We start from the raw sequence: 14,154 nt of genomic DNA on the forward strand, positions 1-14,154 counted from the left end.
AGCAGAACTTAAATAAACAATTTACAGTCTTAATATGGCATTCGTTTGTGGATTTGAATACTACTTTATAGTAACAAAATGTGAAGTGGTTAGCAATGTGTTGTTGATTAAAGACGACAATGATCAAAGAATTAAAATACTGATCTTGAAAGAAAACCGATCAAACATACTCTTCTGCTGTTAATTTATCATCAGTTTGATCAGACATATTATTACTTATAAAAAATACATGTTTTATTTTGCAGGGGCAGTTGTTGCTGGTGTTGTAGGGTTAAAAATGCCGAGATATTGTTTGTTTGGAGATACCGTTAACACAGCCTCAAGAATGGAGTCCAATTCTATACGTTTGTGCACTTTAGCCCCTATAGTCTTATATTTTTATGTCCAGTACACTATGAGATTTTTTAACAGTCTTTCTTCATAAATACATTTTTTTCATCCTTGTTCCTTTGATGTTAACAAAATTTAGTGCATTGTGTAATGCTGAATAGGTGTAAGCTGTACTGGTATATGAAATGCAGTTCTTAAAAGGTTCATCAATGCTAATTACGCGAAACCAAAGTTGTTTAAGGGAAATACATATCATTTAGGCCGGTTATAATACTAGAAATAATGTCAGAACGTTAAACTAATTCAAACATAAAATTTTATTAATGATTTATAATATTTAGGTACTTCTGTAATACAGAGGAAAAGTCCTCAAAAGAAATCCAAGCCAAACAAAATGCCATTTGTAAATAACTACATAATTTTCAGAATTAGAGAAAACGATGCTTAACCTAGTTATTTGAACTTTCATCACTGAGACATTATGACAGTTGCATCAAAAAGGACATATGTATCAGCTTTTTTTGAAAATGTTGAACTTTTAAAGGTGTTGCACTATGGGAAATCTGGTCCCTTCGTGCAGTTTTTTTTACGAAATTCAAAGTATATACATGTGTTGTATGCTGTTCGGTTTTCATGTAAAAGAACTCTTTCTTTTTATGGTTTGGTGACTTTATGGCTTGGTGACGATCATTCTCGTACAAAATATGGACCTAGCTTTTTATGATAAGAAAAAACATGTGTATGAATGTTGTTTTTTCCCTTCAGCTTTTAGAATTCATATATCAAGCTCAACGAAGAAGTTATTAGATCTTACACCTGTGTACAACATTGAGGAAAGAGGCGAAATCGAAGTCAAGGTAAATTCTATTAAGAATACTAGTAGTCAAAACAAGGGGAGCGCTGGTCTAGTGGTCAAGGTGTCGGCTGCTTAACCTGTCAGCCCCATTAGGGTCACGACAATGACTTCTCATATGACATCAGTACTGTTTTTTTTTCTGAAAGCGGACTCTAGAGTGGTTCAGATATGCTTTAAGCTTTCATCACAGTCGAGCTTAAATAAATTAGTATAAACTAAAACAATTTTAAAAATGGAAAAGGAAATCACGCATATTACAAGAATGACTTATGACAGAACGAAAATAGTTAAAATAATAAATTTAATACTTAGTATTTGATTTTCACACACTTTTTTCTAAGTGTGTTTTTTATTTGCATAAAACGTCAAATGAGCCGTGCCATGAGAAAACCAACATAGTGGGTATGCGACCAGCATGGATCAAGACCAGCCTGCGCATCCGCGCAGTCTGGTCAGGCTCCATGCTGTTCGCTTTTAAAGCCTATTGGAATTGGAGAAACTATTAGCGAACAGCATGGATCCTGACCAGACTGCGCGGATGCGCAGGCTGGTCTGGATCCATGCTGGTCGCATACCCACTATGTTGGTTTTCCCATGGCACGGCTCAAATATGTGTTTTATCTTGTAGGGAAAAGGAAGTATGAAGACGTACTGGTTGAACGAATTCAACGAAGGTGAACCAGTTTACCCAGGAAGCGATTTAATACAAACCGCAAAGAGAGAAGTTGAAGCTTAAGAGACTGTTGCAATGGTACCAGAAAAAGATGTTAAGACATAGAGTCGAATTTTCAGTGCCATGCTCTTGAAGTAATTTGATCTAAGCGTTCAGCTATAGAACACGAGTGATATGTCGGTGTTAGCAAAAAGAATAAAAATTGAAATGCAAGTACGACAAAGGGTGTTGAAAATAAAATTACTTCAAGTTTTAGTAATGATTATATGAGTGAGAATTATTTACATTTTGTTTTAACAGCATATTGTTTCTATAATGTTTTTCGTTCACAAAAGAATTCCTACCATGCTGTTAAAATGCAATTACAATTTCAAAGGAAGTAGTATGAATAAATTTTAATGTTACTTATATTATAGTTTGGTTCTTTTTGTTTCGCATATATACATAAAAAATATCTAAAAATATGTCCTAATGTTACCCATACGTTCTGTTTTATTGTTTCTGTTGTACGTCAAATGTCACCTGTCAGGCTAATGTGACATACATATATGAGAATGAGTCATAGATCACGTACTGATGTGTTGAGATGAAACAATTCCTCCAAGACATTTTTTTGCAATTTTGTAGATAGGTTGTGACTTTCAAGGAAGTAGAGTGACACGAAACTGAAAAATAATATTTAACCGTCCGACTTGTTAGCTTTTATTGTATTAATAAATTTTTGCTATATTAACATAATAATTAAATATCATTACATTCATGCACGCATGTGTATACAGCAATATATTCAATTTATATTTAACAATCAATAAAAAATAAATATATACACAAGACAAATGAAAAGGCAGTCCATAGGGCTGATTTTCTTGGAACTTTTCAGTTTTTTTCCCACGCCTTTAGTGTACAAAGCAGTTCACCCATAGCGCGGTATCTTAAAACGTGTGAAAAACTTATATCTTATTTAATTAGTTTTGATAATTAGAAACTCTTAAAATTGTCAAAAACTTCAGGCTGCCTGTGGATAGTTGTGATTTATGATGTAAAGAATTATTTAACTTGATTTCCTTCATGCAAACAATATTGAAAGCAGATTACACATATACGTATGATCGTGTATTTTTCTATAATGTTCCAGGTAAGATCAAACATGGTTACATGTTACTCGTAATTAAAAGTTAACCTTGCATCGGTATTTACACATATCTTAATCAGTCTTAAATAAAACATATAAGACAATATAAGAATATTAGGTACGCATGCTCACAGTGTAAATAGATATAGAAAAAAACTCAATAAGGATACAGTAACAATCAAAAGGAACAAATTGAGTCCAAGCGACAAATGCCCTAATTTTCTTCGTTGAAACTGTTCAGAACAATCACATTAATCCAGAATCATGCGCGTCCAGTTTTGTTTCATCCGGAGTCTGTGACAGAAAATTTTAAATGTCATACGTGTTTGTCTTTTGATACTACTTATGCCTGTCCTCGATAAGTTCATAAATCGGCTCGTCATCTTGGATAATGGATATCTCGTCAATGCTTTCGCTTGTTGTAAATCTTCTTGGTGGGACAACAGGAGGTGGGAAGTTCGGTTCAGGGACATCAAGGGTCTCCGGAACATTCGGGGCTTGTTCTGTTGGCACATCATTGTCGATTCTTGAGGAGGACTCTGACACCATGACCGACTGATAAAGAGGGAAAAGACGTTTCTTGTCATTGGGGTCAATGCATATGAAAAGACTTGAGTTTGTCACTAATTGGAATAGGCGCTTGTCACACTGGCATTTGTATTCTTGAATTTTATTGACGTTTCCAGCATTTGTAACTGTTAAGTCCAGTTCACTTATTGCCTTTGCCGCTTTCTTTGTTTCGGTATATAATTGGCAAAACTGTTTCTTGTCACACAGTGCCTGTAAGCTTTGCTTGAGTGTCTCTGATTCAGATTTTGTTGACTTGCAAGTCTCCGATACATTCGACATGTTGTCTTTGTTATCAGTATTTATCTCTTCCATTTTAGTATAAATCTTCTCTGCTTTTCCTGAAAGGACCTTCTGAACGTTTTCAATGTATGTTTCTACACTCTTTTTCGCTGCTGTTAACTGATTGTCACTCTTGGCAGAATTTTTTGCGGCGTGATCAATGTTTTCTTCGCAAAGCTTCGATATGGCATTTAAGTCAGAGAAAGTCTTCTCTAGTTCGGCACTGTTTGCAAAGTCTTTAGCAGCATCAGGTATATAAAGGAACTCGCATGTTTTGTGAGTTGTGGCAGCGCATGAATTGCAGAAGAATTCGTCATGAGTTTCGCAGTAGAATGCAGCAATCTCCGCGGGGTGTGTCTTGCAAAGTTCTGTGCATACGTCTGGTGAAACCGATGCTGTCGGTCTCTCAGTAGGTTTTGGCATCGCATTCTTCAGCAATAAGATATGGTTTCGAGTTGGTTTCGGTTTTCGGTGGTAGTCAAAACAGTTTTTACACATGTATTCATTACAGTTTGTACAGTACCCATGTACAATAAATTCCTCACCAGTGTCTGAACATATTTCGCAGTAAAGTGTGTCGTCATCTTCAGATGAAAGGTGTAGCTTCTCGGTGGAATTGTCAATTAATTCCATTTTATCAAATGAAGGTTTCGTCCTATTCAACTTCACATATGAAAAATGAAATAAGTATCCTTAAAATTCCTACTAATCTCAAATCTAGATTACAGACTCAGTGTTCAATGTTCGCGCGAGGCCCAAACAGGTAAATGCATTTTCACGTAGTTAATATAAGATCGCTAACCATGGCTGGATTTGATTTTTTTTATTTTTACCAGGTATTTCAAAGTTGAAAACCATGTTATTTGACTGGCTATGTATCTGGGTGGGCAGCGGCGTCATTTTCTTTCTTAAATTTTTATTCAATAACCTAAGTTTTGGGTTGATGTATTTAAATGGAACCTTTAGGTAGCTTTTTAAGGCCAAAGTTGGAATTGCATGTGCGGTCAGTGTTTTCAAGGTTACTAAAATTAGAAAAAAAGAGTTTAGTTTGGACTGATGTATCGAAATAAAATTCTACCTTACGGGAAGGTCATGGATATAGAAGGGCCTCGCCAAAAGCTCATCTACTATCAGATTTGAAGTGTTTACGTTAGGTGCAGCCATTTGACGATATGTTTAGATTTATCTGTAGGTAAAGTTAGGACAGGAGGCTTCAGACGGATCAGGTTCAGATAAATTATTTTGAAAACTGAATTATCTGATATAGGATATACTTAAAACTTTAATCGACCTTATATTGTGTATCGTGCCCCGTAATTATCACATGTTAATGATTCGTGTATTCTTAACCTATCATACCGAAATATTTAAGATACATGTACCGTGCTGTTATTTTTTCATTGTAAATATTTTCCGCCAGTTTGAAGCTAAGTGGACACCAGTTACAAAACTTTTATGAGTGTCATAAAAGGTAATTTTTCTGTGTTTATTTTTTTTTTTTTTTTTTTTTTGTTACTTTGATTTGACACAAAAACATTTTTTCTTGCCCTTTCCATTTGTTTTAATCAAATCCTACCAGTGCAATCAATAGATATATAGTAAGTATTTTAGACTTTGAAATGACTAGAATCAATTGATTATCATATTTCAATAATTTGTTAGCGCAAGTCATACTGATATTGTTTTCTCATATTCCGTACACATTTAAAATGGTATCCACCAAGTCTTGTTTGTTTCTAATGTTCCATTTTCAGACTTTTGGTTTGAGACTATGACTCACCAAAATGCGTATTTTTGTGTTTACTGTATCACGGCACGGTTGAATAAGCACAGATTGTTTCGAAACTAAAGTTGTACAGCATAGCAAAATTACAAGTGTATTATCAGCTTCTTTTTTTTTTTTTTTTTTTGGGGGGGGGGGGGGGGGGTGGCGGGGGTGCATGTTAACGTCACACCGACACCGTTGTAGGTCATATGGCGACTTTCTAGCTTTTCATGGTGTAGGGTGACCCTAGCTACCACCCGTCCATTATTTTATCATTGGCGGGCACCTAGGTAGAACCACCGATCTTCCGATGGCTGGATGGTAAGTGATTTGAAATCAGCGACCTTAAACCCTCGGTCATGGAGACCTCTGTAGTATTAATTATGGTTTATTAAATAATAGGAAATCATTTAATTTCGTAGACACGAAGATTTGTGAATTTTGTGGTTTTTGGACAAAGCGGCTATTTCGAGGGGGATAAGTTCGAAGATTTGACCCTTGAACATTAAAATGAATTGGAAAATAACTTATTCATTTGGATTTAATTTCGTGAATTTAAATTTAACACAAACAACATACAGAACAAACTTTCCATTAATTAAATAGGTTTTCAAATTTTCTGAAAAGCAGTACCAGCACAAGATGTCATTAATAAATGAACCCTTCATCTTGTCATAGGCTATCAACGTATCAGTATCATTTGTTTACTTAACTGTTTTTAAAACAAACAAGGCGATAAATAAGTCAAATTCATAGAAGCTAATCAAATAGTGGGATTCAATTTTCACTTCCTCTTTGCTGAAGGCGGACGTGACTAAAGATTATGTAAAATTGGTAAACATATACGTTTGTGAAATATAAAAATCGCATAACATTCTTTTTAATGGAGGCAATATGCGATTTTCAAAATATGATAATGTATTATAATTTCCGAAATTTAGCATATTACCATATAACCTAATTAAAATGTATTGGGCGTCTCCGTGGCCGAATGGTTAAGGTCTCTGACTTCAAATCACTCGCCCCTCACCGATATGGGTTCAAGTCTCACTCGGGGCGTTGAATTCTTCCTGTGAGGAAACCATCCAGCTGGCTTACGGAAGGTCGATGGTTCTACTCAAGTGCCCGCCCATGATGAAACATTGCACGGAGGGACACCTGGAGACTTCCTCCACCATCAAAGCTGGAAAGTCATTGTGTGACCATATTTGTCTCAGTGCGACGTTAAGCGCCCTCCTCTCCCACCCCGTCACCCCCTAAACAAACGAAACTAACATCTAAAATTCTAAGCGCGAATCAGTTGACGTTTAGAGAGAAGCCAATCTTCTAAAAAACACTATTATAGTGTGGAAGTATTTACATCAGTATAATAACTGGTAATAAATTTGATGGCACTTATACAATAGTTTCCCACAAAGAATGGCAGGACTGTTTAACCGATAATTCTTTAAATAAAACATTAAATTAGCATTGTAAATGGGCAAATTTTGCTAATAGCTCTAGTGGATATTCTTTTCGGCATGTAGCCGATATTCGTTTTTAAACAAACGACCTTGATATTTACCCAGGGACGGTGTTACGTCATGTCATACGTGTAACATGTTTCCTCTATAAACAGGATGCATCATCATCGATTCCTTTATGTAAGACAGGGTGTAAACTATCTCAACTGAAGCGTACAAGATCTTCCAAATTTGTGTCAGTAATCAATGACCAGCTGAACATGTCATGTTTGTTTTTGTCACAGCCCTTACCGTAATAAGCTGATCATGACTGTATTTGTCTGAACTGCCACATCCCTTACCATAATACACTACCCTTGTTTGTATTTTTCCGAATTGCCACAGCTGGATAATGAAAGCGAAACAAACAACATATTGCAATTATTTCCACTGATTAGTTATACACGTTAGCAAATATACATTGTACAATTTTCTAATTCTTACATATGGATACAAAGTTAAAAATAGAAGATAGATAATATAAATTATAAGGATACTGAACACAAAAGTTTAGTCAGTAAAATGCGTGGGAAATCCCACAAGCTATATTTAAAGCCGGATAGCCTATATCCCTTGAAATGATATGGAATGACGCAGTCTGAACATGTAATAAGCAGATCAGTATGCCGACTTTCATTCTTGTGATGTCATGAAGTTCGGTTTTATTTCAATATAAAGGGAAGTAATTAACCGACTTATTAACTATCAACTAGAAAACAGGTAAACTGATTACATGTTATGAATTTGTTTGACTGGCAGTAGCTATTTTCTTCTTTGGTCATTTACACATTAGTTTGACCAGACAAATCGAACTTTATCTGACACCCACTCCCCCTAAAAAAAACCAAAAAAAAAAACAATAACTGTTGCCATAAACTTTTACCAAGTCTATGGAATAATTTTCTATACAGACTAAAACAATATGGATTAATACATCTAAGTACTGACTAAACGTCTTGTATTTAATAAAACATGCATCAACAAGTAATTTGGACCGAGACACTGAACGTTTAACTTTTTATGAATAAGACATCCCACCTGAACGTGTTCCATTCAATATTTCCCTCTGGTACACTTACAATTTGGCAAAAGTTTGTTTTCTACTGTTAAATTCATCATGGTCCTTCTTGAGCTATATCTTAAGGTTAAGTTAGCTTTAGTTTGATATCTGATCTTCATGTTGCAATTATTATTCATACAAGGTAATGTGAACTAACAACTAGCAATCGACTATCATATAAAGCAGAATATTGCTGTTTTGTTGTATCTTGGAACACAATGTTCACTACTTATTGTTTAAATCATATTTTATTAATTTAACAAATGTCGTAACACTTTCAATATCATTGAAACGTTTTGGAACTGCATACCGTTGTTTTGTTTTGTTTTTGTTTTTGTATTTGTTTTCAATGAAAATAATGTAAAATGTTAGTAGCAACACTTAAGCTGTACAATCTTTCTCCTACATTCAACTTTTTAAATATCGGTAAAATGTTAATTAATACCAGGAAGAATAAATGTCATTTCACACTGTTATTTACGGCTCATGAAATATTAAAGAACTCCTAAATGTTTCTCCAACTGTCTTAAAGCAGCTGGCTACTTCACTCTTAATATTTTCATGACCTCGTTATTGCGGAAGCCAATGCAGAATTTGTTGAATTTTGCAGAGAATGCGAGTGCTTGTGGCCAAACTACCTGCTCTCTTTTATCAAGAACAAGCTGAACATTCTTGAACGTTGGGGAAAGTTGTAATATGTTGTTACTATGGTAACCGGCTACAAATACATTTCCGCCTTTGTCAACTGCTATTCCAGTTGGAGCTTTGAGTGTTTCATCTATGAAAGTCTCCTTGATATGACCTTCAGTTGTTAAACAAGTAATAGCATTTGTGTTCCAGTCAGTAACGTATAAGAGTTTTAAGCTTGCATTGCATGCAATATACTGGGGTTCCGCAAAAAGCTGTTTGCCGTCTGCGTCGAACTCTATGCTTCTTACGGCAGTTCCGTCTGAAGTTAGAACTTGTATCTTTCCAGGCTTTTGGTAACTTACATAGATATTTTCTCCGTCATTCGTTATACTGTGGCAATCTCCAGTTACATCAATGTACTTTACTATCTTCATTTCCATCACATTAGACGGCTGGCCTCTCACGGAAGAGGCTTTGACAAACACGAGCTTGCTTTTATATGGTAGAGTAGCAATGATCTCCCCTGATTTCACCGACGTCACATCCCAAGGACCACAGTTCAGCTTCTTTTCGGCTACTATTTTCTTTTGTCTCGAATCAACAAGTGCAATCAGTTGACTATTGTAAACCGCAACTGCATGCTGATCACTTTCATTGATGTTTGTAATACCCGTTATCCAGGGCTTGTTTTCGCCTGAACATGATTTTATATCTATGTCGTAACTTGAGTGCAATTTCTTGAACGTAAATGGATCCTTGTCATTCAAAGTAGGTGTACTAGCGCTTAACTTACTTTTGTTGGGGTTAGTTTTCGTATTTTCCTTAAATTTGCTACCGCCTGAAGTATCTTCCATCTCTGCCACATTCGCATTTACACTTTTTCCAGGGACTTGTAAGCTAATTTCATTCCTGCAATTCGTATCACTTTTGTGAAAGTCGCCGAACGCGTTTGGTTGACTCAAAAGTTTAGCAATGTTTTTGTTGGGATAAAATTCAAACGTTCCTGTTTCAGTTAAATTTTCAGTTTGAGGCAACTTCTCACTTAATTTTTCCAGCTCATCGGAACGTTTCTTTGTCAGAAGATACAATTGGCAGTGTTGCTTGTTTGCTTTCAAGGAAAACATTTCCTTTCTCAAATCTTCTACTTTTGATTTCACATTGTCACATATTTCTAACTTATCTGATATAGTTTTAACATTTCTTAGATTATGTTCATTGACCTTCTCAGTGACCTCTTCTTCGCGCTTGTTTAACTTGTCAATCAAAGTTTCTCTGAACTTGTCAATTTGTGTCAGCACTTTCTCGGTTTGCTTTTTGTTTGCGTCGGCATCAAGTGACAATTTGGATTTGCACTCTTCAGCCCGAACTAGCAGACCCTCAACCTTTTCTTCCACGAGTTTAAACTCGTTACTATTTGTGTAATCCCCGGCAACGTCTGGAAGATAATCAACATTGTCGCAATCTCTATGTTTAAGTGCAATACACGTTCCACAATAAAACTTTTCGTGCACCGGACAGTAAAAGTTCAGCTTTTCATTGGTGTGTATTTGGCAGATTTCTCCAGTCTCTGCCCCAAAATCCGGCAGTTTATTCTTGGAAATAATCGTTTGCGGCATATCCTCCTTCTTCAGCAATTTGTGGTTTCTGAATGGTTTCGGTTTCAAATGGTAATCAAAGCAAGCTTCACATAAATATTCTCCACAATTTTCGCAGTAGCCATGACCTTCTATCCATTCTTTACTTTGAGCGCAAATATCGCAGTAAACAGCAAAGTCTACCGATGTTCCCAGTGTAGTTCGGCTTATTGTTTTACCAGATACGCAGTCCGCCATATTTATCAAATTAAGCAATGTTTAAACCTCCAGTTTGAAACACGCTGTCAATAACACTGACAAACTGAATTATTGCTCTGATAAGAGATTTTTAGATTAAAAACGTTGAAGTGTTTGTTTTAAGATCTATTAAAATGGGAATTAATCCATTTAAAGACATATGCAATAGTACGGATGCAGTTACCATTTGAAACACCTCGCTAACTCTTTGATCATTTAGACAAAAACTTAATTTCAAGACACTTCTATGCCATTATGCTTTTGTATGCTGTTTGTGATTGTTGACCATTTTCTAGACTTTAAAGCTGAAATAGTATTGATGTTTTATACATTCTTTCTTCTTTCAGAGTAAACCATGACGAACGGTTTAAATACTATAGATCATGATTAATTCACTTTGCTTAGATGCCGCGATAAAAAAAACAAACAAACAAACAAAAAGAAAAAAAACAAAAAACATTAACACAAACATTAATGAAACATTACATGGATGAGCAGTTATCTCTATACAAAATATCATGCTATATTATACCCTTCTCAAATGCGCTCATTTGATAGATCGAAATGAGTGCACGCGCGGGTCCGCAAACAGCGATATTGACCTGCAAAAGTGATAATGACTCTTGTGGTATCACCTTTTCTTATATTTATGAAATATGAGCCAGTCAAATGAATGCATTTGGGAAGGGCATATGATATAACAATTATAGACTTATGTTCCGGTATATGTGTTTTTACAGACCTCGGTCAATATCATTTTTACAGGTCCGTAAAAACACATATTGACTTCAACATAAGTCAATAACTGTATAATATTTGCGGCAAAGAGTACTTATCGTTCTTTTAGACTTAAACGATGATGAATCTGACGGTTGAATTGCTTTATAACCCCTATCAATCTAACTGGATAATTTCCCTTCGTGCCTTTTGCCTGCAAATGCGTTGACAGTCTCATCCCCGTTTACACGTTGAAGTTCTTTCAGTGTCTTTCGTTATTTTGATTACAGCTTGAATATTACGCTTAACCTTAACCGGACTGAGCTGACCGGTTTCTGTGATCTTCTTCGCAATATCTGGAATGTACTACACGTTTCATTATCGATTCTTATGTTTTAAAGTTGTACAAATGAAGCAACACAACTCGTTATGATATTATTTAAAGAAGATTAATGTCATTGTTTGTTAATACAGTGTATTTGTTATTATTAGGATCTGTTTTACAGTCCATTGATTTTTCGTCGTCTGATACCTTTTTGAGGAGCGATATTTTGTACTTAATTTAATGAATATTTTTGTAAATTGGTCATACTTCCGATCTTTTTAAATCGTGCACCACTTTTATACCAACTTATTTTTACAGGTTTCCCACAACAACAGAATGCTGTTTTTTATTTTATTGATATTGAGATGATTAAAAAGGTTAAGAATGGGTAAATTTATTACTTTAGTGACTTCACAATTATTTCATATATATAAGACGATATGCATTTTTTTTCAACTTTGAACGGATTCTATTCCATAACGTTTAAAGGTTTTCCCCCATAAAACCTCAATTCTTATTTTAACAGCGACCTATTATGTAAATGAAACACCCAAATGATGCATCACTATTTTTGTGACTTAAACTTTTTTGTAATATCTAAATAGCAACGAGATCCAGTATACCTGATAAAATACTTTTAAATTAATGAATACATCGGGTTTAACGTCTATTAACTATGACAATCCTGTGCAAGCGATTGAAAATATAGGATACGTAATTAGTTTAATAAAACATGTAAGAAGGTAGAAGTGAAGGATGTTACATGTACTTTAATTTTTAATCTATCTAATTCAGTTAGTGCCATGTTTATCACCAATATACTTTTCAATTTATTTTTGTGAATAAACAACAGGTCTTGTATTTAATATAAAATGTAGTATGACATTGTATCAATATTACACGTAGTTTCATTTGACTGATAGAAAGCTTGCACGTACAAGATGATCTCGTTTGCTTTTAAGTTTCATAATACTAGGGGTGATCTAATTATTCGGACCGTGTCTATTTCTTTCAGTAGGATACATTCAGTCTTCAGTCTGTCTTTTTACCTGTTCCGTTAGGACCAGCGCTTTCTCCCTGTAGCGCGAAGGTACGACGGTACGATGGCGAAGCGCGACAGTACGATGGTGACAACACGACAGTGCGATGGCAAAGCGCGACAGTACGATAGCGAAGCGCGACACTACGATGGTGACAGTCCGTAGTACTGTCGCGCTTCGCCATCGTACTGTCGCGCTTCACCATCGTAGTGTCGCGCTTCGCCATCGCACTGTCGCGCTTCACCATCGTAGTGTCACTAACGTACTGTCGCGCTTCGCCATCGCACTGTCGCACTTCACCATCGTAGTGTCGCGCTTCACAGGGAGCCGGCGCTGGCCCTAACGGAACACCGTAGTTTTTACCATCCTTGCAAAGTGCCATTCATTTGTAGAAAAACATGTCAGTTATTTACTTAACACGCGAGTATATAATTGCAGTGCAGGCAAGGAACGCCAAAGAAGTAAAAACGACACCATATGACGTTGCGCTCAGGACACGAGTTACTTACTCTTCTAAATGATAACTTTTTCAAGGAATACTATGGTGGCATATTTCTGCCAACCACATATCCACTTATTTATCTCGAAATTTTTCGTAAAAATGTCACTTGTTCAGTTATTATCTGACAAGTGACAAAACTCTTGTTATCCACTTTAGTATCTTAACAGGACAAAACTGCCTGTTAGTGCCCACTACTGTCATCCACATATTCACTTACGTTAACTAGATATCTTGATTTTTGTCAGTTAGTCAGTTATGATTTACACTCATTCATTCAGTATAGAGGACGAAAAGTCTAACCTTTATTCGCCAATTTGGGTACGAATATTAACTGGATATCAAGAAAACTTTCACAATAACCACTTATTTATGTGAATATGTTGATGGCAGATGTGGGCACTAACAGGCAATTTTGTCCTGTTAACAGAATTATCTGGATAACACGCAATTTTGCCACTTGCCAGATAATAACTGGATATGTGACATTTTTTTAGAAAGCTGTCTACATAAATAAGTGGATATGTGGTTTGCAGAAATATGCCACCATAGAATACGTCTTCATACTTTGCAATGACTCTTCATAGCACGTTTCTCACAGTGTCTTCGACTGCTGAGACTGGCGGGCGTCGTGTCTAAGAAAATTTTAGTGTTGTTTCTTTTAAGCTCCGTCTGTTCGTCAGTAACCGTCCGATGCCGTCAAAGAAAAGTTTTCTTTGTTCTACAAATGATAACTACAGCTTAAAATATAATAATGTTATGTTGGCCTCTTTTGGTACGCCACAGGCGGTTGAATAACGTAGTAATAGTTTTCTGTGTAGTTACCCCTGAACGTAGTTGAAGTTCTACCTGTTGATACAGTATAGTTAAATCTCCTGAACTTTATGTTTCTTCTTACCATTAAATGATTATCGAAACACGTTTCACACATAAATTCGCAACAA

General features: G+C 35.6%; 3 protein-coding genes across 4 annotated transcripts in view; 1 reads left to right on the top strand and 2 right to left on the bottom strand.

The window, feature by feature from the left end:
• Nucleotides 1–2,269, top strand: part of LOC123558566 (atrial natriuretic peptide receptor 1-like) — a 28,007-nt gene extending 25,738 nt beyond the window's left edge. For both annotated transcript variants that reach the window (XM_053544106.1, XM_053544105.1), the window contains exons 22-24: nt 246–344; nt 1,096–1,187; nt 1,815–2,269. In XM_053544106.1, coding sequence (XP_053400081.1) covers nt 246–344; nt 1,096–1,187; nt 1,815–1,922 — 299 coding nt within the window. In that variant the 3' untranslated portion in view covers nt 1,923–2,269. The remainder of the gene's footprint in view (nt 1–245; nt 345–1,095; nt 1,188–1,814) is intronic.
• Nucleotides 2,270–3,330: 1,061 nt separating this feature from the next.
• LOC123558565 (transcription intermediary factor 1-alpha-like) lies at nt 3,331–4,473 on the bottom strand. The gene has a single exon (XM_045350438.2). It carries the CDS (start codon nt 4,471–4,473, stop codon nt 3,331–3,333), a length of 1,143 nt encoding a protein of 380 aa, XP_045206373.2.
• A 2,962-nt stretch (nt 4,474–7,435) lies between these two features.
• Nucleotides 7,436–10,699, bottom strand: LOC123557738 (tripartite motif-containing protein 2-like). Its single transcript, XM_045349389.2, has one exon. It carries the CDS (start codon nt 10,627–10,629, stop codon nt 8,707–8,709), a length of 1,923 nt encoding a protein of 640 aa, XP_045205324.2. The 5' UTR covers nt 10,630–10,699; the 3' UTR covers nt 7,436–8,706.
• Between the last annotated feature and the right edge of the window lie 3,455 nt (nt 10,700–14,154).

This window comes from Mercenaria mercenaria, chromosome 5 (assembly GCF_021730395.1).
Source record: "Mercenaria mercenaria strain notata chromosome 5, MADL_Memer_1, whole genome shotgun sequence".
Classification (NCBI taxonomy): domain Eukaryota; kingdom Metazoa; phylum Mollusca; class Bivalvia; order Venerida; family Veneridae; genus Mercenaria; species Mercenaria mercenaria.

What these genes read in the sequence shown, in the direction of transcription:
- LOC123557738 (XM_045349389.2), bottom strand. Translation starts at nt 10,629, where the DNA reads ATGGCGGACTGCGTATCTGGTAAAACAATAAGCCGAACTACACTGGGA.
- LOC123558565 (XM_045350438.2), bottom strand. Translation starts at nt 4,473, where the DNA reads ATGGAATTAATTGACAATTCCACCGAGAAGCTACACCTTTCATCTGAA.